This window comes from Taeniopygia guttata, chromosome 10, assembly GCF_048771995.1.
Source record: "Taeniopygia guttata chromosome 10, bTaeGut7.mat, whole genome shotgun sequence".
Taxonomy (NCBI): Eukaryota; Metazoa; Chordata; class Aves; order Passeriformes; family Estrildidae; genus Taeniopygia; species Taeniopygia guttata.
The window spans coordinates 17,385,901-17,412,236 of record NC_133035.1 but is presented as its reverse complement, the minus strand read 5'-3'; the positions used below and the strand labels follow the sequence as shown (position 1 = coordinate 17,412,236).

At 38.2% G+C, this 26,336-nt stretch overlaps 1 protein-coding gene across 9 annotated transcripts in view; it reads right to left on the bottom strand.

Moving 5' to 3' along the window:
• LRRC28 (leucine rich repeat containing 28) overlaps positions 1 to 26,336 on the bottom strand; it is a 51,619-nt gene that overhangs the window by 12,487 nt on the left and 12,796 nt on the right. For 7 of the 9 annotated variants that reach the window (XM_072934000.1, XM_030281064.4, XM_030281063.4 and 4 more), the window contains 2 exons: positions 7,070 to 7,276; positions 768 to 870 (listed from right to left, as the gene is read on the bottom strand). In XM_072934000.1, the coding sequence (XP_072790101.1) occupies positions 768 to 870; positions 7,070 to 7,276 (310 nt within the window). Of the gene's footprint in view, positions 1 to 767; positions 871 to 7,069; positions 7,277 to 11,758; positions 11,808 to 26,336 lie in introns of all 9 variants that reach the window. The other 2 variants (XM_030281068.4, XM_030281066.4) reach the window with 2 other exon arrangements.

Below are 26,336 nucleotides of genomic sequence, written 5' to 3'. Positions count from 1 at the left end.
GAGAGGGAATTTATATTTAATGCGAGATCTGCTGAGAGTGAGCATACCAGAAATTTATAATTAGATGGTAATGGGGACAATCCTCTTCTGATCAGTTTTACACCAGTAAGGCTCCATTCATCAGGGGTGCTGATCCTAATTTATGCCAGTGTCAGGGCAGAAAGAATTAAGCCAGTGTCCTACACAGACCACTTTTTTCTTGCATTCTAACCACAAACATGAGACAGCCCAGGATATTTTTAAAATCCACAAGTAAAAATAAACCTGTCAATCCATAACTCCTAAAAAAAGTCACTTTAGTTAGTAGGTACCAAGACCTACAAGAAGCTGATACTGGCATGTAAAATGAGTGAAGGAGTTGCACGTGACTTTTCAAGATATGACCAACAACTTACAGAAATGTGAGCACTTAGAAGCAAAGACACGCTGCAATATATTAAAAATTATTTTGTTCATTCTTTAGTTCTGGAAACTCTGTGAAGCAGACACCTTTGGCCAACTTTTAAAGTCAGCTCTAGGCCTTATTATTACAAATTCTTTCAGGGTAACTTCACTGTTATGCCTTAATACCAAAATAGTCAAAAGGCAGCAATTAACACAGAAGATTTATTACAAAAATAAAACAGAGCTGGAAGCTGCAGTAATCCCCTCCAAGTAACATCAGCTCTGAATCAATCACAGACACACAAAAAAATAACTAATTGTATCATACAGGAGAGATTTTACAAGGACAGGTACACAAGACATCTGAATTAATTCATACCTACCCACTACAACCAATGACTTTATTATACAGATAGGATGGGAGGCCTTTCAGGTGAATGTTGTTATCCACATAAACATATTGCAGCTCTCGAGAGCGACCTAAATCTGGGGTTAGAAAACAAGAAAAGTCAAGGGGAGAAAGGATGACATAGTGACAATTACAAGCAAAGCAATTCTCTTTAATTATAAATAAGCTAATCAGACTCAATGTAAGCAAACATAAATTAGTACTTCTCAGTTGTAAAATTTCAGCCAATGGTTTTATTATGGATGAGCTGAAAAGCTGTTTAGAAGCAAGCATTTCAAATTACTAAAACAAAACAAAGCCCCCTTTCAGAAGCCCTGAAAATCCCATTATAAATAATTAAATTTTAACATTGACAAACTCTGAAGTCAGTTTGAAGAAGCAAAGGGACAATTGATTTCAAATCCTCAGTGCATACTTCAAGTTCATAAGGTCAAACCTGCTTTCATTAACTGGCCTCATGTCAGTGAAATCACAGCTTCTCTATCTTTGGGAAAGTGGGCAAGACAGACACAAGAATGTGCTCTGTCCCCCTCCTTCTCTTCTCCAAGGAGGGATCCTTGCTGGGATTCATTAGCCTTAACCAAATACAAGTGCAGTCATTCAGAAACGAGTCTGTGTGATGTAGTGAACTGCAGAGCCCAAGAAAACACAAAGCATTAAACTGCAGAATGTTAGACATCAAAAGTTGTGGCTGCTGTAAATGATCAATACTTCTGGAGGTGTGCTGATTGCATTACTGCTCTTAAAATATTCATGGCTGGTAGTCAAAAGAAGCAAGTACAGCATGATTAAGTAATGCCTTCATGGACTAGAAATCTATTAAGATACCTCTAGACAGAAGCATATCACTATGGATCTATTTTATTTTGCTTAGAAAATTAAAATTAAATGGGAAAATTTAGGTTTCTTGGAAGAATTCTCAGAAATGAGAATTCTGCTTATTAGCAAGGTCTAGTGAGTGGTAAAACTGTCTGCTATTAAAAGAAGTGAAAAACAACTGAGCGACATTCAAAAGACACCAAATCGAACTAAACAGAAAAATCTAACGAGTTCTGTACTAGTAAGAAAGCTGATGTGTAGGAAAGGATCAGCTGGGCAGCCCAACTCTATCTGTCACTTCCATGCCCTTTCAGACACTGGGGTAGGAAAAGGTTTCTATGTTTAGTGCAAAGCACAAACCAGGAGAACAAAGTCTGAAAGCCTCTGCCCGGGATGGGAGGGCTGTGACCCAGACAAACTGCACCACGAAAAACACAAATCATCTGTGTGCCTCCCAACTTGTTAAACTTTCATGAGGACCTTAGAGAGACTGAGATAAACAAGCATTTGGCTGCATCAGCCACAGCAAGACAATATTAATATTGACTAATTCTGACTTCACATCTTTATCAGTTACCTTGGCTGGCAGAAATAAAAGGGTAACTTAAGAAATGGGCACAGCTTCTTCTGTCCCCTTTGTAATCATAACCAAGATCAGAATAAAAATTAAAACAATTTCCATGATATTTCCATTCAGAAATTCTATTTAGAATACTGATTTCTTCTCATTCCCTAGTAAAGTAATAGGTAATATAAACTCTTCTTTATTACTGAATAGTTTTATTGCACACAAGAGCCCTAAATATCACTTAGTGCAGATATTTTGAGTGATCCCTCCCCAAACGTGTGTCCATCTTAAAATATACTGAATGTCTTCAGCTGTCACCCACTTGAATGGCAGCTGTGAGCACCAGAAACCTTAAAAGTTCATGCTGAGGAGTGGCACAATATCAAATCTGTGATATAAACAAGTGATGATACCAACAGAAAACAAAGAGTTTCTAAAATAAAAGCATTAACAGAAAAAAAAAAGTGAGTTTGGAGGTTTTTTCCCTTTAACACAGGCCCTTGCTTTGCAACAGTCTGGGGGGTTTCAGGGACCATAATCTGGGCTTTGTTCAAAGCAGGCACTGGACATCAAGGGACACATTCAACCATCACATGCTGCTTTGACCCTGTCCCAGAGACATTCCAGCTCACAGAAGTATCTGCTGCATCCATCAAGTGTCCTGCCTCAGGATGGGAGCACAAATCCCTCTGCTGACTGATGGGCACTGCTGGAGATGCTGCTGAGCATCACCTCAACAAGATGATTTATTTGGGCTCATTATTGCAGGGCTGAAAATAGTTTAGTAAAGTTCTGGGATATTTTTAGATGAAACAAAACCCCATTGTTATCCTACAATGAATAAAAATACTGCAACACAGAGGCAATGTAACACCATAAAATATTGTAAGGCTGGTGAGGAATCAGGCAATACAATTTACAGCAGGTAGCAGGTGGATGGGACGTGTAATGTTCAGAGAATGCTCCCTCGTGTTGCAGAAGCCAGTTAGAATAAAGCCAGCAGAAAACTATGGGTTGCTGGGGTAGCTTGAATGTGCTACTGTTTAACTTATTAATTTAGAGAATGGCAGAAAATTTTTAAAAGAGGCTCATCTTGCTGGTTTCTACACAGATGTATGCAAATGGGCTGAAAATCAGGCAAGTCAAAAAAAGCCCTAAAGCTGTTCTTTTCATATGCACTGAGAGGGGGGAGTGAGGCTGCATCTCATCTCTTCCCTCTGTCTTTATCTTATGCTATGTTTAGATTCTAAGTTCTGAGTTGACTGCATTTCCTAGGTAATTAAAGCAAATTTTTGGATGTTAGACAAAATATCTCAGTAGGAAAAATTCAATTCCCAAAGCCAAATAGCCTGTAACTATAAATGTTCCTTTGATAGAGTTTCTTTGCATTAAATAACCAAGCATCTTCTAGACTCCAAAAGACTTTTTCCCAGTTTCAAACACTATCCATAAAGTTTAAATTTTAATAAATCATCACTTTGAAAGGCTCTTTGTATCCCATCCACATTAATTTTTATGTCTTATATCAGCCAACAAATATTGTTAAAAGTTCTCTAAAAACCATGCTTCTGAAGAACTCTGTGCAATAAGGAAGCTGCCCATCTCTGAAAAGGCTAAAGCTACAAAGAAGGTTTTCATGTGGCTTTTGCAAGCACTGTACTGTGTCTAAAACATTTCCACTTTCCTACTTCCAGCCTCCCAGATCAAAGACCTCTCTCCCAGAAATGACCAAATGCCATGAGTCCTGAACAAACCCCAATTCTATTTTTTTTTCTTTTTCTCCCTCTTTTTTTTTTCCTTTTTTTTTTTAACCTCAGGGCCCTGGCATATGCATTCCACATGGCTGAAGATGGAACAAAAGCTCTTGTGTGGTTGCACTGATGCTCTTTTAACCATACTGTGAGGGCATGGACACAAAAGCAGCATATACTGAGGTAGAATAAGACCTTTGTTTACTGTGCACTGATAATTACTAGACCCATTTTCTAAAGAAAAAGTGCACATAAGCCCTCAAATAAAGTGATATAATACTGAATATCTGCTGTCATAACATCCCCTGTACTGCCAGTACACTTGAGAATTTATGGCCTATTTTAATTATATTTGTACTTTATTACACAAATGATTTTTATTTTTGCAGTGTCATCAGATTCACATTTCTGCTTGCAGTGGAATTTGTTTTCAGGCACTGGAACACTCGCTAATGCTAAAAATTTGAAGTTAATTTTCTGTCAAAAGATAATATATGTCGTAAGTAGATTGATATACAATGATCAGCAGATTTCTAAGGCCATTTACAACGGGAGCATGAAGTTACCATGACAATAATATAACTGTTCAGGACGCAGCTTTCATTTCAACTTACATATAGAATTTTTGGAATTGTTCTTAAAAATTAGTTTATTAGGAAGACCCAAAGGCAGAGATCCATGGCATCTAATTTCTTTCAGTATAAACTGAAATACATCTGAAAAATGATTTTTATAAAACACTGGCATATCCAAGATTTAGGTGTATTCTGCAAAACAAATTAGTAATTCACTATTGTTTACCCATCTGCTTGTTTATCGTCCTGTTCTGAAAGTCAGGGAGTGGGATCAGGTATTTTTGCTGTATTTTAAAACTGATTAACAGTTTTACACTGTTTTTCTCAAGACACACGTGCCTGCAAACTTAAAAGAATGTACAGGGCAAAGAACCTCCTGATCCCTGTCCAGCAGGGCTGTGCTGCTGCTGGAATAAACCTTGCATCCATCAATTCAGGAACAGGAAAATGCAGATTTCCACTACACTTAACAAGGGCTGGCAGCTATAAGGGACAAACTTGGACAAGGCAGAATGGATTCCTGGTTGACAGAGTAGATGTCACCCACCACATGAAATAAATGAAGTAAATAATGCTTTAAAAAGCATTAAGCAATTTGTTTCAAACATATTTCTTTTAACATGGACACATCTAATAAAAAAAGAAAAAACCTCAACCATTCTCTCAGGAGATGAATAAATTCTCTGCTTTTCAACACAGCTCCCTAACTGCAAAAAATTGTTTTGACAATATTTACATGAGTATCACTTGAAAGTATTTCTGCAGTATTTTTCACCATTATTTAGCATCCTTATCAGTCATTAACTGGTAAAGTGAAGCTGGATGTAAGAATACACAGAAAGCCCCACCAGCCAACATGTGCAGCAAGCAGAAGTAATGCTACAATTATGCCTTAACTTCAGCAATACTCCAAAACAAGTATTTTCCCAAGCAACAGAAGATAGATTTAATCTTCTTGCTTTTCAATGCACTCCCTCTTCTACTTTATTTCATCATATCTTGACCACTCTGAAGCCTTCTGATTCTTCAGAGGAAGGATTAAACATTTACATTCATACTGTGCTGCTTTTCCTCTGAACTCTAGGATTTATGATTCAGTTTCATATCCACAGATAGCAAATTATCTCCAAATGTTCACCAGTGAGTCACTATTAAGAACTACTGAACAAGGTCAATTGACAGTCTTTGATGTTTCCCGTTATTTTAAAAGTTCCTTTTGAATGTTTTGAATTTGAGTCTAAAAATAAAGAAAAAAGAAGGTGTGTCATTATATTAGAGATTTATTTCCTCCTTTTGAACTTAAAACTTTGGCAGATCTATGGCTCATCCAGGTCACGGCTCGCTTACAGGTAAGCTACTAGTGCAAAAGTAGCAAAAACTTTTATCCTTAAACATTACACTTCTCATCTTACTGAATTTTTGCAAAATTAAAATTGTTTAACTTCCTCTCTCATGGGAGTTAAAAATATTTGCCAAAATAAGGGAAGGCAATTTGCTTGTTTTAGTACTGTGGAATCTGGATGATGCATCCTGGAAATCGTTTTCTCATTTATATAATGACATATGCTGGGACATAACTGCAACACTTTGTCTGGAGACATTATTTGCACTTACTTTCCAGTAATAAAAACTAAGGTGGTAAAAAATTCAGAAAGATCAGTAAGTTCCTTAAAAACTGAACTGCTAGTACGAAAAAGATGAAGTTAAAACCATACAATGTAATTAATTTAGAAATCATGATCTCATTTTTAGCCATCTCAATTTCCAGCTTCTTTCCAATGTGATTATCATAACTTAATCTGCACCTAATTAACACCAAACTCTGTATTCTAGAAAAAGTACTAATGGTTATTCAGATGGCAGGGCCACTCTGCATGTGTGTCTGTATCTCAGCTGAGATTACCTCGTGGCAGGGCTGAAAAGTGACAAGTTCAGAGAGGATTTGCTTTTCCCAAAGGGAACACACAGTGACTGCCCCCAGCAAACCCCCACACAGTGACTGCACCTCCCACTCCTGACCTGCTTCCACTCTTCCAAACTTTCAAAGGGTTGAGCAAAAGGCACATCAGTTCCTCCCTGGGCTACTACTGTGGAAATTTTGATGGATGCCTGTACACAGCACAAACTAAGCCTGCACTGGATTATGTGGTACTGACACTCCTAATGCTGAAAAGTAATTTATATGGAGTTACTGGGACTCCACAACAAGTTTCAAACCCTAGTTGAGGAATCTTAGTTAAATCATCAGATCCAGCAAACAGAAACAGATCATTACCCAAAGTGGTGGAACTCAGATTACACAGTACTATATTTAAGCACATCATTTAAACTTTTTCCCCTCGGTTAGCTAAAAATAAAGCAAATTTGATAGCTTTAAAAAAAACCCACGAAACCTTAACCTGCATTTTTTTTATTAACATATTTTCCAACAATATGATCCTTGTGACAGCTCCATAAACAGAGTCTGCGGGGACCACCAAAGAAACTCACTTGTTGCTTTGTTTTTGCTTTCTGGGGGCGGGCAGTTTGTTTTGCTGTCTCCCACCCCCAGGTGGGGACTCACCGAGGGGCAGGAATGCCAGGCGGTTGCCAGCCATGGAGAGCTCGTTGAGGCTGGGCAGCTGGCACAGGTGGCGGGGCACAGACCACAGGTGGTTCCTGTCTGCAGTCAGGTACTGCAGAGAAAGGCACATGTGCAGCCTCTCGGGTAACGTCATCAGGCGGTTGGTGGAGATGTCCAGGGTCTGCAGCTCCCGCAGGTCTCCAACCTCTGCACAACAGGCAAGGAGAATTATAACTACTTGCACAAAAACCACCAGAAAAAAACCCTCTCACATAAATTAAAGTTCATCAGCAAAGCTGCCTTTCTGTAGATAATATTCTCTCAATCCGTGTTGAGAACTGATACCGACTGATGCCTTGTGAAGGCTGACCTAGAACAGAGGAGTTAAAGAATAAAGTAGGGATTTATTAGGAGGCCTAAATGAATCCACCTTGGGCAGCACAAGAGCCCAGCCAGGGCTACACTGAGGGTGAACCCAAATGGTCACAAAATGCACGAGCTCTCCTGGGGGCTCTCACTTTGATCAGTTCTGCTCCATTTGCAGATTGGAGTTCATTGTTCAATTTCAGCTTTAGGTTATTAAGCCCCTTTCTTGTTTTCTCTCTTTGGTCCACATTGTTTGGGCCTGAGATTTGGAGCATTTGTCCTTGGTCCCAGCTGGAGAAGTAATTGTTTTGTCTCCCTACTCTGTGAAGAGAGCTCACCATCCCCTAATATGAAGCTCAGAAGTGCACACTAAAGCAGCAGAGAATCTGAAAAATATAAAAGCTAAAACCTGAGGAATCATGATAATCTCCATCATCTTCATGTATCAAAAAGATCTGGAATATGAAGATGATGGAGATTATCAGTATCAGTTAGGAACCTTTATCAGTATGTTCAAGCATGAGATCTTTCATAGAGCATTCCTGAATTGGGACAAATACTACTGTCAAAATATCAATAATTTTCCTAATCCTAAATCAGAATGAGGAAAGAAAAAAAAAAGCAAACCAAAATGCAAACAAAATCACATTACAAAGCTTGCTGAAATTGAGAATGTTTTGCACAACTCCTAACTCAGGAAAATTCAAATTAATTTTTTAAATATTGAGGATGCAATGAGGGATTAGTTAAGATTCTCTTGCAACAAGAGTTACAAACACATGCATAGCACTTCTTGCTTAGTGACAGTCTTTCACCCAGCATGCTTGGGAAAAACAGCTCTGTCTTCATGATACAGTTCAGAAGGGCTAGTTTAAATTAGCAAAGAAATTTCTTAATAACTTGTGAGTGATATTGTTATGTTATATTGTAGGAAGATATTTCTAAGTTCTAATCTACCGTTGCAATAATTACAGCATCTAGAAGTTTCTTTTTTTTTTTTAATTTCAAGAATTTAAAAGTTGATTTTGTGTTTCAGATAGTATTGTATATTTTTTTTATGTAGGTTACAAACTAAATTCTTAAAAATGTGTAAGACATGATCACACAAGCAGCCTCATTTGTGCAACAGTGTTTTCCCTCATGTCTGGCCTGTGAAACAGGATGCAGGACCGACTGACAAATACGTTCAAAATATGTTAAGCAGCTCTGCACTTCACCTCATTGTTTATTTAGTTATTCTTTTACAGTTAACTCTAAAAACTGGATAATTCTATATATTATTTCCCTCAAACAGGAGGAAACCATAACATTTCCCCCAAACCTACGGAACAGTTTTGCTTTGTTTTAAAAATACTTCACAGCAATGGAACCAACTCATGAAGTGCTCTGTGCCCCTAAAACTTGCTGCAGTTCTCAGCATCTTGCAGACCCAAATGTACTTTGCTCTCAGTTGAATGAAACCAGCTTTTGCATCTGAGAACTGCTAAAACAAGATTCACTAGAATCTTCTACACTGAAAACACCAGACAATCTACACAATCCACAATCTGTACAATTTACAGCTCTATCACCCAGATTTTTTACAAAGATATAAATAGGGTAACACTGTTTAAGTTAAAGTTAAACAGAACCTGTTGTGCCCTTAAGCTCTCTGCAGCAGGAGCTAGAAAATTCACTGTTCCCTGAGCTCTGAGGTTGCACCTTGTATACTACACACAAAGAAGGAAACAAAACACTGGGTTAACCCAAGCTGTCTTCTACACAATGGAAAAAAGTTCACCTTGGGAGAAACTGCTATAAATGTTACTTTCAAGACTGGAAACATGAAAAGCAAAGAAAGGGAAGTTGTAATTCAGTATTAGAGATTTTCACACAAGTAATCATTAAACAAAATGCATGTGCACATTTAGAGGGAGTTTCTGCCCACTGCAAACAATCGCAGCATCAACTACAATAAAGACTCAACAACACAGTTTATGCATCCTTTTAGAAACATTACTGACAGAAGCAGCTGCTATACACAGATGATCACATTCTTCAAACCTCTTAGCTTTGATGTCAACAGGAATAAGCTTTACTTGAAAAGGGTTTTTTTTTTACTACAGGATTGAAAATAAATGACAAAAGCAAAATAATCACTACTAAATAGCACAAGACTACTGTGCAAAAAGAACTGCAGCAGATCTCATTTCGAAAGAGTTTTATATTCATCACAAAGCCATATGCTTGAAAACAGTGACAGGAAAAGAGCCACCTACATTCAGCCAAACCACTGACCACATGCAGTCAATAATAGGCCCAGCTATTTTCATGCACTAACCTTTTTCTCTGCCACTAAAAACAGTTCTCTAGTTCAGTTTAGGTCCAAAATCCCATAAATGTTACGGTTGGCAAAGCTGGCAGAGTTTCAAAGGCATTGCTAGAATGATATGTTTCAAATCTAAGAGGAAATAAAAGTATTCTCACTTTATCCTTCATCCAAAAAACACATACCCAAAACTTCATCCTCTCTACCTTAATCTCCCAATGCATACCAGATGTAAACATCCACTTTCAACATCTAGTGCCATATGTTGCACAAACACCCACTGGCCCACAATGAAGTTTAAGACTAAGCCAAACAACAAAGTGCCATCATATTAAGGATATAACCCTTATATTAAAGATATAACCCCCAGACTCCCCACCATAGTGCTCAAAGCTCAGTTTGAAGAACATGCTCAGACACTTACTAATGACACTAAATTGGTTTTCATCTCATTAAAGTGAAGGGAAACAATTAAGAGGAATAACACAAATATAAACAGTCCATTAATAAGTTTTTCAAGCTTTTAGTTACTAAATACTATTATCCTTGTTTTTAAAGTCTTGCAGCATAAATACTGCAGAAAGCCTTGGCTAAACACAGTGAAAGACTTGCAAATCTCTCTCTTGCTGTCAGCTCATTAAGCACTAGGATATACCAGAGGTGAACTTTGGAAATTTACAGCAGATCTAGAAAAGAAAATGGCTATTCCCAAACAAAAAGAGCTGACAAAGGGACTTTCAGCGATTCCCCCCAGCACCCCCAAGGGTAAGAAAGAGACAAGCATTATACATCACCATTAGACCACACTGAGGAGTTCCAATTACATTTAAATGAAATTCATAAAAGTGTAATTTAAAATTTATATTAGCTCTAGGGTTCACACTATCAAAATCAACACAGCAGAGCACTGAGCCCCACTCTGATATCAGAAACCAGATAAAACCCCAACTCCTCGGTAGCTCTGCCACCCCTCAGCTCAGGAGGACACAGATTTGCGCAGACAGAGCCCAAACGTGACGTTCCCGTGCTGGTTCGTCCGTGTCCATGTGCAGGGAGCGCTGCCAGCACATGGAGCTGGGCAATCCCATCTGGTCCCAATGTGCGCAGGAGGGGCGGACAGAGCGGGACTCCCACACCGCCCGACCCCGCGGAACCGCGCAGGGCTCCGCACCCCGCGCCGCCCCCGGCCCTGAGGGGCCCTGAGGGGCCTGCGGTGCCACGGGCCCACACGGGCCCACACGGGCCCACACGGGCCCCGCTCCAAAACTGGGGAATTCACTTCATCCTTATCTCCCTTGAGAATACGCAGAGTCAGAAGGGATCACTCAGCTCCAAAATGCAGTTTTTGCATCTGTTGTAAGAGCTCTCCCAGCTACTTGGAAAAATGGAAAAGTGAACAGTCCTCTTGTATGTTAGCGTTTTCAACAAAAAGGTGCCAAATAAATCTGTCCCCCAACACAATGAAAAAAGAAACATCAGCATACCTTTAGTATTTTTTCTTTAAAAAATCAGGAAAGGATTTCAGAGAATGTCCAAAATTATTGACCTTCTAAAAAAATGGACTGTTTGTATAAACATAACTAGCATCAAGAAAAAAATCTATTTCTGATTCAGATGGTTTAAATGCCAGTTTTTCAAATTAATTCCCATGGTTTTATGTGAATGAAACAAAAAAAAAAAAAGAAACAAAAAAACAAACAAAAAAAACCATCTGGAAATAAGCAGCCCATACAACATGGAGTAATTGCCAAAGGCAATTCAAACTTCCTTAATCTTTTCTGGGGGTACAGGCCTCACCAGCTGCATGACCCAAAAATAACCAACCGTTTTTCTTTACATTTCAAGAGTAATCCCACCTTTCCCTGATGGGCCATAAACCAAAATTTAATCCAAAGATATATGAAACACATACACAGTTGGATTTGAGTGTATGGGAGGGAAGGGTTTACTTTAAATCTGAGTCCTTATACCCCAGTAAAGTTAAAAAGGGGGACAGGAAAGGGCTACAGACCTACCTGCATGAGAATGCACCTCAAAGCAGGATATTAAGGGAAAGTAGAGAACCTACAAGGAATGGAAAAAGGGACTGATCAGCAAAGAGAGCTGGCACTTCAGAGGTCAGGCTGCAGAGGTTAAATGCAAACTGCCAGGAGGGCAGGAAAATGGGAACTCACAGACAAACAAATGGTTTCTCAACAAGAAATTAAGAGCAAGAAATTAAGAACTGATGTTGACAAGGAGTAGAAATTAGGAGGACAAATCAAATATTAAATTAGTTTTTTGCATCATTTTTTCCTGTAAGAATAATGCTGTGTATGAGGACAGAGACAGAATACCTCATGGGATCAAGGACAAAGCACTGCAAATTACTACATCCATTACTAAAATGAAATGAGGCTGCTTAAAAAAAATTCCATCCCAGAATACTGAAAAAAAGAAAGGGGGTTATATATCAAAATTGCAGGTTTGGGCACAAGGGTTCTTAATGAATAGGACATTTTCTGGGATAGCAGCCTAGGGCTGGAGAAGAAATGTAGAACCTGTTAATGTGAGCTCAGTGCTCCTCAGCATCTCATTACAACTGTTCTAAGGGGAAAGAGCACCCAAGAGTAACCAGTGACTGGAACAAAAATAGAAAGCAGAACAGAAATGCAGCCCAGATCTTCTCAAACATAAATCATGACATACTGGTTTATCTTTCTTTGATGAAATTTCTTAGTTAATGGTAACACATGAGGATCACAGCTCATGGTACATTAGTGGGATGGAGAAAATATTACTAGTGGGGTGTTTCTCAAGGGTCTATCTTGTTTAGACTTCCCATTTTGCACCTGGGTAAAAAATAATACTAGGTTTCAGGCTGCTGTCAATCCAAGTATTTAAACTAGTAGTAATGTGGTAGAGAACCAAATTGTCATACAGGAGGAAAAGCAAGAACTTCTAGACTTAAGGGATAAAAATGGAAAGAAAAAGAACTGAAAATCATGATAAAAAGGTGCTGCAAGTCAAGGCTCTGCTTGAAACAGTGAAGGAGGAGAGGGACTGGATATACTTCCTCCCTTCCAAAGGGTAATAGGGCAATTTCACCCTACTTTGCTCTTGAAATAATGTTTTAATCAACTTCCATGAACCTGAGCACAAGATGCATTTCCTTATTGAAAACCATGCACCAGTGAGGAAAAGTGTTTGAAGTCTTCTTCCATACTTAACAGAACTTACTACCTGTCCCACTAAAAAAAAAAAAAAAAATCCAAGTGCCATGAATTTGGAGTGTATACTATTATCAATTGAAAACTGTAACAGACAGGAAGTGTAAGTCTAAATTGCTGAGAGCTTGATGGAGAAGAACTCCTTTAGATCTGCTCTGGAATGTCTCAGGAGGACTTAAATAGACTTTAAAATGGTTAAAATAAATTAAATAGCCCATTATATATTACATTACATTTACTGTCCTACCACACAGCTCACATTCCATAGCCTATAAAAATTAAATTTTCTAGCACAAATTGACACTTAAGGTAGACCTGTGCCATCTTCAAACAAGGAAGTTTAACCATAACTGAAATTGGTATCATTAGATTTAAGGACAATGAAAGGGGCAGGCAAATTTAGTCCCATTTACATTTTGACACTGTTGCATCTCCCTACTGTTGGTAAGAGAGCCTGAAAAGTGTTCTGTAAAGTCTAACAGACCTGAAGATGATTTTCCTCGTATTTCTCCCACATAGTCTAATATTTGCTTCATTTTTTAAAGGAAAAAAAAGGAGGTACTGGAAGACATCTTGTGATACTGCAGCACCTCTATTATGAATAACTCACTTTTAAATAAGGTACTCAGTGAGTTCAGATCCATAAAATGTCTATGGAAGAAGAAAGCCTCTATCCCAGCTGATCAAACTTCAATCTATTAATTTCAAAGCAATACTTATGGCTGCATTTCACACAAATATTCTGACTGCAAAGAACAAGGGGAAAGATTTTTCTGGGGCAGAACAGTCTTTGTGAATGAACATAGTCATATAACACCTCTCAAAGCTCTTCCCAATTCTTGGTTTCACCTACTTCAGCCATAAACTACATTGACTCTCCTCCGAAACACTTAAGAAGCAGACAAAGCCCAAAACCAAGTGAAAAATACATACTTCTACTGAACATACCAAAATAGATTTTTTTTTCCCCCTCAACCTTGCTAAATGTCACATGCAAACTTAGTACCAATCTTTATTTATTTTGTGCCATCATTCACAAGCAAAGGTGAGAAAAGTGGCTCCATAAAGTCCAACCTTGCTAAACAGTAATTTTAGGTCAGTTAAAAATGGCTGAAAATAGACATCAGGTATGAGGGTCTCATTAAGTCAAATTCTTCTAAAGGTCAGTGGTTCCCCATCTTACACCACAATTAAACTTCAGTTAACAGAACTGGCAGCTGTCTGAATGCCATGGGCCCAGCACTCTGTGCTTCTCTCAGCACACACACAGAGCACAGATCCACAGTGGTTATTAGCCTGTATTTCCTCTCAGTGCAGGTCTGGAATTACATTTTTGTCCACAATTAGATGGTTTCAATGAGAATAGTTAGAATAAACCAGATGATAAAAATACCAGAAATTATCATACACGAGAAAAGTGGAAAAGGTGGGAGGAAGGGCAAGAGGAACAGGGAGAGGAAAAAATTGTTTATGCACAAAGGTAACTCAAGGCCATGAAACTATCAGGTTTGCTGTTTTCTTGGTTTGGGGTTTTTTGTTTGTTTGGTTGGTTTGTTTTTTCAGAAGACAACCTATCCTTTCATTCTGCTCTTGTGTGCTCTGCCTATTTCACTGCCCCACAGCAAGGTACTGTTGTTACACAAACAAAGATGTACAATTAATGTATTAATATTATTCTATGGTTTTATTAAATGATACCTCAATTTTTGACTACAGCAACCAAAATTAAGCATAAAGAGTCAAAATGGTACTTTATCAAATATATTGCATGAAAAATTCTACTAGCACTCTACAGAAAAAGTCTCTTATTTACGGAGTTTTTCTGCTGTTATCTTTCTGTTGAGGAGCAGCTGTTTTCCTTTTTCTGGGTGGTAAGAACATAAACAGAAGTGACATGAATAAAGCATGAGACCTGTTATGTTTCTCTTGTTTTGTTTATGTCTGACTATCTTTACTGCTGCACATTGTCCACCATTCAATGTGCACTAATATTAATACATGGAAAGGGGGGGGGGGGAAAGCCTTCCAGAAAAACTTGGTGCATAAAATACAGAGCTGACGATTCAAACTCATGATGCCAGACAGCTGAAGATGGCTCCTTAAATACAACAAACCAGTACTGAAACCAAGGCAAACAAAAGGAGCATCCTAAGGAGAGATTAAGGACAGCTCAGGAAGCCACAGAGACAAGGCTGGTCCTGGCTGTAAATTTTAGGACAGCTTTTTCCTTTCTTCGTCCAAGGAACAACTTGAGATCAACACAACAGAGTGGTCTCTCTGACAAACACAGATTAGTGGCTTCTAACTCATTACTGCACTGGTGTCTAAATAATCCACACAAAGACCAATCTGTTGTGACTGTTGCTATCAACTGTTTCCAGCCAACTCACAACAGACACATCTTTCTTCTTCTTGAGGTTAGTTAGGGTTTTTTTTCTTCCTCTCCACTAAATGCATAACAAAAGCAATAGGCCCAGGTTCAATTTTTATCTTTCAATGGAAAGTACTGTTGTAGCAAGGCAATTTATGGCTCACTCATTGTACTATTGGGAGACACCACAGAACACCCTTCCCTGAGGGTCAAATTTGGCCTTGATAACAAAAAGATGCAACTATAAATTTGTGTGGGATAAGGAAATGAATCAAAGGGAGATCTTTAGCTTGGAGCCACGTTTGCAGCAGTGGAGTCACTATATTTGGTTTTTTAAGGAATGCTAGTTTTAAAGGAAAACTACTAAAAAAATTGTTTTTTTAAGGAATGTCTTAAGTCCTATGAAAATAAAGAGTTCTTCCAGGCCACTAGCAGTTACTACAAATTGCAACAGTAATTACTGGGGAGGGACTGGCTGAACCTTACAGGAAATATTCCCACTATAATAGCCATGAAAACTATAGATCCAGATATCCTTTTCTAGCAGCAGCACCAGGAGACTCTCTCGCTCCTCCTCACTGTCCCAGCTGTCTCTGCTGAACTCAGCAGCCTGGAGAATTCACCAGCCAAGAAGAGGAGGCAGGAGCTGTTATAGTGACATGGGTACTACATGAAAAATGCTATGGACCAACTACTAAAAGTTTTGAGCTAAGATTATCAGTAAAAAAGAAGACATCTGACTTCAAGCAACACCAGCATTGTCCTGATTTTGTAAGTGCTGAAAGCAACTGCAAGCTTTGTCTTAATCAGTGACAGTTTCTGCTGTTTAGTGTTTCAAATCAGCACAAAGTAGACAAGTAAGGCTTGCAATTACACTCCAAACTCCCCACTCAAGTAATTTTGAACTGCATTCCTTTACCTACACAAATAAATAGTCTTAGTTCATAAAGCTCTCAAATGTTAAATAATTACCAACTAGAGTACACTTGCACTTGCTTGGCATCAAAGCCTTCCATCTAGAATGACAATATAATGCAGATTTGGACAATGCTAAGGCAAACACAGGTCTTTATTTTAAATACCACTGCAATAACATTAAGTTAACTGAAATACAGGTATCAAACTCTGTGTGTGTGACATGAACCACAGGAAGGTTAATCTCACATCATAACTCGAGTTCTACCCATTCTCTTTACAGACTTTTTCCATTTAGATTTAGTGTCAGTAAATGATGCATTTTATTTTCCCTCCATTCATTTAACAGAGCAGCTGAGTAAAAACAAGGACGTCAATAACAAGTAGTAATTTAACTCTCTCACAGTGATATGCAGAAAACTAAATTATACATGGTCAGTGTGGTCAAAATGGAAATCAATATATTATAAAATTCTTATATTGCACAGCATTAACAATAAGTGTTTGTTCCCCTTCAAAGACTGAATGACTTTGTTCTCCAAGCTTCCCTGAGCACTCAATCCCTACTAGTAAATTGCATTTGCTTAATGCACAAGTAAAATCAACTACCTGTTAATACTGCTAATCACTGTACATCCGTTGGGGAGAGCTTAGGGAAAGAAAGGGAAAAAAAACAAGGAAACCAAAGAGACAAAAAACTACATTCACAGATAACTTTATTTATAAAGCCTTTAGACTTAAAGGGGGAAGTGAGTTAACTTTTAACACTTAACTCTAGAAACTATAAAAAACAAGCTTCTAGACTTATTTTTTTCCTGTCACAAATGTTAATTTAGTGCAACCACAAAAAAAAAATTCACAAATTTCAAATTAGTAAGAGGTTTTACATGGAAATTACTAGCAAATTAGTTTAGTTAGAATTAACAGATAATTTTTTTTTTTTTAATAATGTCAGTAAAAGCAGCTAGCATAGACATAATCCCCCTGAAAAGCTGGTTTTGCTTGTATGGATTACTTGAACTTAGAACCCTCCCAAAATAAGTCACTGCAGCAAAACAAAGTTACAGATCCTTGGCAGTCCAGCACACTGAAATCACTAAGGCCTTTCTGAAGTAAACCTGGAAACTGCAAAGCAGTTACCACCATTTCTTTTTCGCACATTTACAAACTGATGAAAAATTTCAGGGAAAAAACACCTGCAGTTTAGTATCTGTTCAAAGCTGAGGTTCTCTGAAAGCCTGACTAAACACCACTGAACAGACTGTTGATATTAAAGAAGTTCTCATACTACAGAAAGCTCAACACCATCTGTATGGGAAACATCTTTCTCAAAATACGTCCCCACCTCCGAGGTTTGGTCTCAGCCTTATCAATACACATCTGTCTTCACCCGTGTGAACAGCTATTGGCAAAGGTTTATGAGAGACGCCCTTAAAACTCTCTTGAAGTTCAGTTTTACTTTTGGGTAACAGCTCTAGCCTGAAGACTTTTACAAGTACTTTAAAGAGCATCTGTTTTGAAGTTGCAGAAGCGAGAGGTTCATACATCTCACATGTGTTTGAGCCAGGCAATCAGTAAAGGCTTATCTTTACAATCAGATAATCAGCAGAAGAATTCAGTGATGACAGATGAGTTACAAACCAACTTTTTCTTCAATTCCTTTACTTAGGAAGCAGGTCTGAGATTAAGCACTATGCGATTACTTGAGCTGAGGTTCATTTCTCAGAGCATGTCCTCAGTAACAAGTGGCTGCTCTAAGACCAGTCAGAGGGAAAAGACTGAACCAGAAGTGCCATCCTGCTGCTGCCCCGATGGAGACAGGCTGATGCACGCACTGCACAACGCGGAGAATCCGCCTCGTGACCGCCCCAAGGGCGCTGCTCAGAACCTGACTGCTGCCAGCCCTAGCACGGAAAAACCCTGGTATCAAATTCCAAAGAGCCTTTGCTGTGTTCTCAGTAAAGGACTCAGCATGTTGAGGGAAGAAGTTTCAAAAGCAGGGAAATGACACCTTAAAAGAAGTTACAATAACCTACATGAATTTTCTTTTGATGCAGATTTTTTTCTTATGTAAGAATAAAGGTAAAAGATCCTAAAGATTCCTTCTTGGGTTAGGTTGGGCTTTTTCTAACGCACAAAAGCAAACTAAATCCCCCACAATATCTTTAACACACTTTATCATAATAAACACAACAGAGATTACATGAATTTTCAGCAGTCCTGATGACAGTTGCAGAGCAAAGCAGCCAGACAAGCAACAAACCATCACGCTTTCTCATTTACCAAGATTATCAGAGATGCCACCATGAATGTTGGGGGTGGGAGGGGATTTGCCAGAGCTATGAACAGAGTAATGATCTATTAAGCTTTATAGCCTACTTGATAACTCATATAATTAAAACTGCTAGAAATGTTAGGTTTTATAGTCTATGGATTTCTAGATACATTTATGTAACTAAGACCTTCAAACACTCCAAGCAGGAATACACAGAATTGCATCCCTGTAAAATGGCATTTCTGGTAGTCTGTTTTTCTACACCTTAGATTCAACTCCACAGGAATAAGATTGACTAAAAGCAACCAAAGACCCTCTACTTCTTCCTCTCATTTGCTATGCGGATAATAAATTCACATAAAACAAACAGCACAAATGGAATAACAACTGAATTCAAACACAACTGTAGCCACTTGCAGAAGGATTTTTTTTTCTCTTGTATATAACTGTGTCACAATGAGACCGCCCCATAAATTTCAAACCCAGGTTTTCAAACAATCAAAATGTAAGAAACAAATAATTCTATGTGACCTTCATTATTTAGGTCTCTGTGCCAGGTCTAATCAGTTCTCATGAGCACATTCCACTTCTTAAAAACAGACTGTAGAAATACATTTTTCAAACTAAAAGGAACACAACGCATTGTTTTGATGCTACAGCCTGAAGCCCTTTATCTGAGTTTTATCAAAGTATATTCTATCACTGATCAAAGCAGCAATGACAACTTAATGTTCTCTAAAGTTATATATTGCTGTATAAACTTCCCACTTTTGTCTCATGGCCCCTGGCTCTGCATGACATTGGGGAGACATTCAAAGGTCAGAAGACTTCCTTTCCAAACCCTCGGTTCCTAAGCAGCAGATCTATCCATGGCAGACTCAGTTCCCATATACCCTAAAAATTTCAGGTTGTCACTTCTTCTGTCAGATGTTTGAATGACAACTTGGTACATTACTGTATCAACTCTCTGTCTGTCTAGCAGCATTTCCACATCACCCTATTACTCATTTTATTGTCATCTCAAGACCGTTTCTCACCCTAGTATTAAAATCAATATTTAATCTTAAATTCCTTTCAATTTATTGCTTTGCATATACCACGTAACTAGCTTTTAAAAGCAAAGTCTGGAAGTTACTTGGACATGCAAGTCTTTCCCTTTAAAAAAAAAAAATCTGTATTTTAACAATTCACTGAGAAATCTCAAATTGAGTTTACTAGAAAAATGTTATGCAATTTTATGTTTAATGAACTGTGTTGAAATGAGTTATACTTAAGACTCCTTATTTAATAAAAAGGCATATGAACATGCAACATAACTACCACGTTTCTACACCCATATTAAGACCTCCAACATCTTCACAGAGTTTTAATCTTCAGATGAATGGTTGTCAGGATTACTTAAAGCACTCTCTAACATCTTCAAAATTCCTGCCTACCCCCACAAACAAGATGAAAACCCCTGGAGAAACGAGGCTTACAGTCACTTGAGAAATCAAGGACTGCTAGCAGAAGAACAGCCAGGGTTTGAGAGGCAGCACCAAATGTCTGAACAATAGAGAATCCAGTTAAATCTGCTCCCATCCTCTCAGGAATGTGAGAATCATCCAAGTAGCCCCATTAGAAGCAGCTCCAACTCCTTTATCTCCTATCTGAGAGCCCTCGAGGGGAACAGCTACGGGGAAAGCCCATGGCCCAGAGCACAGCAACAGACGTGTCCCTGCAAGGATTCTGATTTTCAGGAGCACTGCTAAGCCAGAAGCTCAACAGGCTTGGGAGCACCACCGGAATAATTACTTTGGCTCCTCCTGCTCCATCCTGGTTTCACCTACACCTCATCAGGTTTCTTAGGAGCTCCTCTTCAAAGGAGGGCAGGAACGGGGCGGGGTGGAGGGGGTGATTCTTTGAGTTTGATGCATGGAAACCTTTCACTACGATCTCACATGGAACAGAAGGGAACAAATGGCAGCATTGGCCCATTCTCAGAATCCAGTTTCAAACTGAGAAACATGAGGATCTGGGATTTGGAATTGAGAATAAATTTCAGAACTGAAAATAAAAAAATCAGGCAACAGCAAGGCACAGGCAGCCTCACAGGGTCACAGTGTTACCCTCTACAATCAGGTTTGTTTAGCAATCTATTAATAAAGTAATTAGTGATCAGAACACAGGTGGTGTCTTTCTGAGATGTCTCTGTCCAGACAGGTGATGCCACCCTAACTGTCACTACAATCTGGCAGCCAGGAAGAATTGCCACATAAAAAGGGAACATTTACAGGTCAGTTTCTGCTCAGATCATACAAAGGAATTTCAACAAAACAAGGATGTCTGAGATGCTGATGTACAGTACCCAGCTCCCAGACACTCCTGATCTATTAATGAACTCAGTAATTACATCAGCATACTGCTCATGTTTAAATACAGTCAAAACTCAATCAGGCACAGATTTTTTTTCAAGTAAAAGCATCACCAAAGATAGAGGCCAAAAAAAACCCTGTGATTGAGCCAAAATCATTATAATCTTGCTAAAATGTGCAAGAAAGAAGAAAAGAATAAAAATCAATAAAGTTATGTTACAATTTCGAGTGACCTCTAAATATTATAAAACTAGTATTAGAAAGCTCAAAACACTTGGTCATTACCTTGTGCTACAATAGGATTTTAGGCTTCCAGTTATTGACATGAAGCCTCAATGCCAGGCTTCAGTTTCAGTCTGTGCCTCATCTTTTTTTCTGATATGAAATGACCGCAAAAGTTAAAATCTGTTTCATAAAATTGCAGGTACTTGAAAATGTAACACACTGAACCATATCGCAATTTCTTTTTTTAACTAAGCCCATGCTCATTAAAGGAGCCTAATTTCTAAATACATTTTCCAGTGATTGCTGAAAATTAGAATAGCAAATTTTAAGATAGAATTTTCTAGTCCAATAAGCCTGGTACACAAAGCAATATTTGAATCTCTAATTTAAATGTGACAATGAGAGATGCTGATGGCTTCCTCCAACTGGTTCCCATTAGTTTTCACATTACTGAATTACAACACATACATGCTCAGCACATGCATTTCTGAGGACCTGCTGTGCACCACCAGAATGAGGAATACCAGGAATACCGCAGGCCATTGTTGAAAGAGATACTTTTGTTGGATTTTTTGTTTGTTAACGTCATTTCTGCTACAGTTACGGGAAATATTTCAGTTCCAGTGCACCCAATAGAAACCCATCTGGAAGAAGTGTTGGAACAAAAGCCTATATTGGAACAACATTTTTAACCATAAAATATAGGTCTGGAATTTTTCTGACTATGTTTATACTATTTTTGTTACCAGCATCCAGTGACATTATGAACCTTCCGTGGTACACTGAAAAATGCTGTACGACAGTAACAAAGAGGCTTTTAAAACCCCTCAACAGGGGGGAAGTGGAAAAGAAAATAACACTAAGAAGGGGCAAGTAGACAAAGAGAGGACAGTGAGCAGCTCTATGCACAGATGACTCATTCTGACATTCTATACAGGTGAGGGTATACAGGAAAAACTTCAGTTAAGGAAAATTTCCAGGAATTTAGTGGAATTCTTTTATTCTCTGTCTTCACTTCCCTCCCCATAAATTTCAAGCACTCAGAAGTACTAGTAGTCCTCCAGAGATTTTAACCCAAACCAAATGTTTGAGCAAGGCAGACTGTTATAAAGTCTGAAGCAACCAACATCCTTTAATTATAAACAGGTACCACTGTGTTTGGACGTGCAATGAAGTTAATCCATAAGGAATACCAGCACAATACACTGCCCTGTGCTTTGGTCACCTTCAGCAGTCTCAAAGTCCAACCCCAATCATTTCCCATCCACGTTGCCATTTTGTTCCCAACTCCTCCCTGCTGTAATTTCTTCTTCTTTTTTTTTTTTTTTTTTTCTTAAAAAAATTCAGTCCTTAAAGGCTGCCTGGATAGAGCTGTATTGGAGTTTATACAAAACCAAAACACTTAAAAGCTTTTCCTCGTAGAAATCTAAGGAATGACTTAGAGATACTATCAGGTATTTTTATTGTGCTTCTGGATTAATACAGTATAATTACCAAAGCCTTACTAATCCTGACGTGAAAAACACAACACAGTAGCAGGCAAGTGTGGGTAAGTTTTGCATTGATTTAGGAAAAAGTTATAATTAGTTGTTGTTGAGCCTAGGAGGTAATGTAAAGCTTAGTATGCTGATCCTTGGTTTAGTACAGCAAACTGAAGTTAGAATTCAGTGATTAAACAGAGCATATATTTTACAGATCTGTGCAAAGAAAACCTTGTTTTTAATAATTAGGCATCAACTCCTTCACAGAAAACAACATATTATTATAATAATTAACATTTTTATTTAGGAGGCCATGCTCCTTTAAATAGTTACATACTTGCAGAGTGCAAAGCTCATGTAACCTAATCTGTGTTTTCCTCAAATCCCCACAAGTCCATTTACTTAAAAACACCATGCTCCTGGATGGGTGCCTGGCGTACCAAACCTGTCCCGTCGTGCATATTTTTATCCATGTTACTAAATTAGGAAAGCAGAGTGGACTAAGGTTATGCCAACTTGGAAAAAAGAACAGGGTCTGCATCAGTTTGTGCCTTTGCTTTTCAACTCACAACCATTATAAAAAAAACCCTGAGCTTTATTAATTATCAAAGCAATCTGCCCTAACCAGAGACAACAATAATAGCAGAAGGGAAATCTGCGGGGAGCAGGTAAGAAGCCAAATTTATTTCCCTGATTTTGAAGTCTCTAAATCAAAATGTGGAGCACAAGTTAAAAAACTGAGTTAGGACCACATACTTTCATGCCAGGGTCTAGAGTAAGAATTGAATTACTGGCATGCTGTACCCATCAGTGGAAATCTACTGTGAAAAGAAGGGAGGAAAGAAGTCGTGTTTATGTGCCTTTACTTAAGATTTACTGAAATCCCTTATATTGAGCTCTATTCAGAATTCTAAACTGGGTATTCAAGAAGTCTTTACCAGTTAAATACTGGTATGAATAGTAAATACAGATATTGTACTTCACAGCAACATTAAAAAAGTGAGAGAAATGAATATGCAGTTTTCATATCTGAAAGTTTCTCCTGCCCCCAATTAGAAAAGCAAATTCAAAAGCAAAGCAGACTTTGCAATAATCACTCAACATTCCAAGGGTTACTGTATAAATAGACAAAGCAGCAATCAACAATTATAGTTTGATTTATAATTTTAGTAACGACTGAACCCTCCTTGTCATTACACTGAAGTTACCATGCAAGAGAAAATTATGTAGTATTTATCTATAAAAGTTACGTATTTCAAAATTCATCTTCCTGAACTCTTCCAGCCTTCTGGAAGCACAAGCTGGTTCAGTTACAAGAACTCACTGATCTTACTGCTATTAATTTCCTATTAACTTAGAGGCTTATTCATTATGGAGAGATAATTATTAATTTCCTAATAATGGGTGGGAAGACTCAATCCTCCCTAACATTAAATATGATCAGCCTCAAAAAGGTGTGGTCTTAACAAATGGAATGGGAACACCCAAGTTCTATTTCTGGCTAACACTGACTCCTGCTGTGCCCTGGAGCAAATCACTTCTGTTAAAAACACTTTTTTTCCACTCTGTAAAATGAGGATAACACTCCCTTATCAGCTTCACAGGATCTTTCTCAAATGCTTTGAAGATAAAGTTTTATAAGCCTACAAATGTATTTTAATGAGTCTTAAACTGATTATATTTCTAAAACAATTTGCCTTAAAAAGGAAAAGGATTTGAAGAGAACTGAAAGGAAGGGTCTCTGTGCTGTTAACCTCCCCTAACATTGCTGGAGTTTGCACTTTAAATACACCAAAGGCACACGAATTCATTTTCCTTCAGTCTGCCTAAAGGAAGAAAAATGGCAACAAGTGCATGCAAGCTGCAGGAGCTTCCAGAGACAAGACAGAAGTGTGGATTTGCAGTGGAAGCCACACTTTCCTTCTGCTGGGGCAGGAACCTGCCCTGGACGCTGGCACAGACCTGCACCCCTTCAGCAACGCTGCTCCATCACCTGCACTTCCCTCTAACATTCCAACAAACACCAATCCCATTTCCTGACAAGAAATTTGCTATTATTTGGTCACCTTTTTTTTCTTGGTCAATGTACTCGGCTTTTGGTTTTTGAAGTTCCTGAACAACAAACACAAAGGGAACCATGGTCTAGCCCATGTAAAGACAACTGCTGATTTTTTTTTTCCCTCTTCTTAAAGGGAATTTTGCCAAAAGATGGGCTGGGATCACAAACCATACCCTCTTCTTTAATTACTTAGCTTTTGCTCTTGACTTGGCAAAACATTAAGCTTTTCATTTCAGTAAATCTATAATTAACTCCAGCATGTGCTGAGTAAACATAACCTCACTTTTAATTAAATCTTAGAACAAGATGGTACAAAACTTGCTGTTTCTAAAGAGAAGTACCTCTCAAATAATGGGGAAAAAAATCTAATCCTTGTCAAACAAGAAACTTGACTCCAGATTTGAGTATAATCCACCTTTTAAGTCATTTGTTCCCCAAACATGCATTCCAGCTATAAGACCAAAATGTAAACCTGAAGAGCCACCACTACACATCAAAAGACTCCAAGGCTAAAGTCAAACCAAATCTAAATGGTAACAGCAAAACAGAGAACTTTGGCTTTAGGACTCTTCAAGAACAATTTTTATAATGCATCTCACTGGATTTTTTTTTTTTTTTCAAATGACACAATAACTATTATACAAAGAGAAATATTATTTCTCAAGAATGAAAGGAGCTGAAGTATATGCTTTATAAGCACCAGAAACAAAGGGGAACTATCTAGTTAGTAATTTGTGAGTGAAAGAATTCAGAAAGATTCAGAACATTTCCTTCTGACAGTACATGCATCTAGAACTAACTCTACAATTCTAAGTTAAAATGAAATATCAATTCACTGAACAAAAGGAGAAATCTCTGAAAAAATAAAGTTCAGCTACTGTGAAAACACAGTGTCATGTCTAAGTCAAGCTCTTACATGAACTAATGTAAAGTAATAAAATAACATCTTTCGTTTGTGCTGACTTCTTCCAGTAACATCTTTGGTGTCACACATTTCCAAATGGCCCTCAAGAATTTAGATTATTTAAGTACTACATTTAAATAGTAGAAAACTTCACAAAACTTACTTCATGTTCAAGAACTGCATTTACCAGAGCCAAATAAATGAACCAAGAAACTGTTAAAGACAGCAGCTACAAGATTTACAATTTGCAGAACAAAAAAATGTTGTGCATTTAAATGAAAACAAGCCCTCAAGAGAACTTTAGAACATTAAATCTCTTTTTACTTATCTGCAACTCTTTAATCAGCTCCTCTCTGAAAGGCAGAACCTCTCAGGGATTCTGATTACCCCAGAATGCAGATACTGAATACTCTGCATCAGGCAGAAACTGGTCCACTTATTAATCTTATCTAAAGTATATTCAAAATATGACATTAAGAGAATTCCACAAAGCATTTTCTTCCAGCCATTTGCTATTATATTTCAGTTTCAACATGCTTATTCTGGACAAAATTTTCCCTTTAATTCACACAAGTTCAGCTGAGTCACCTCTGAGCAGTTCTCACAACAGCTGAAGAGGCTGATGGAAGCCCCCTCAGCAGTGGCAAATCAAACACAGAGCCTTGAGGCCAAAGCTCAGGAGCTGACCCAATGGTGGCAGCGATTTGGGAGTGTTTGCTGAGCACAAAGGAAGGACTGATAGCCACACTACCAGAGTACCACTGCACAGAGGGCGCTTCTCCCATCTCCAAGGGACATAA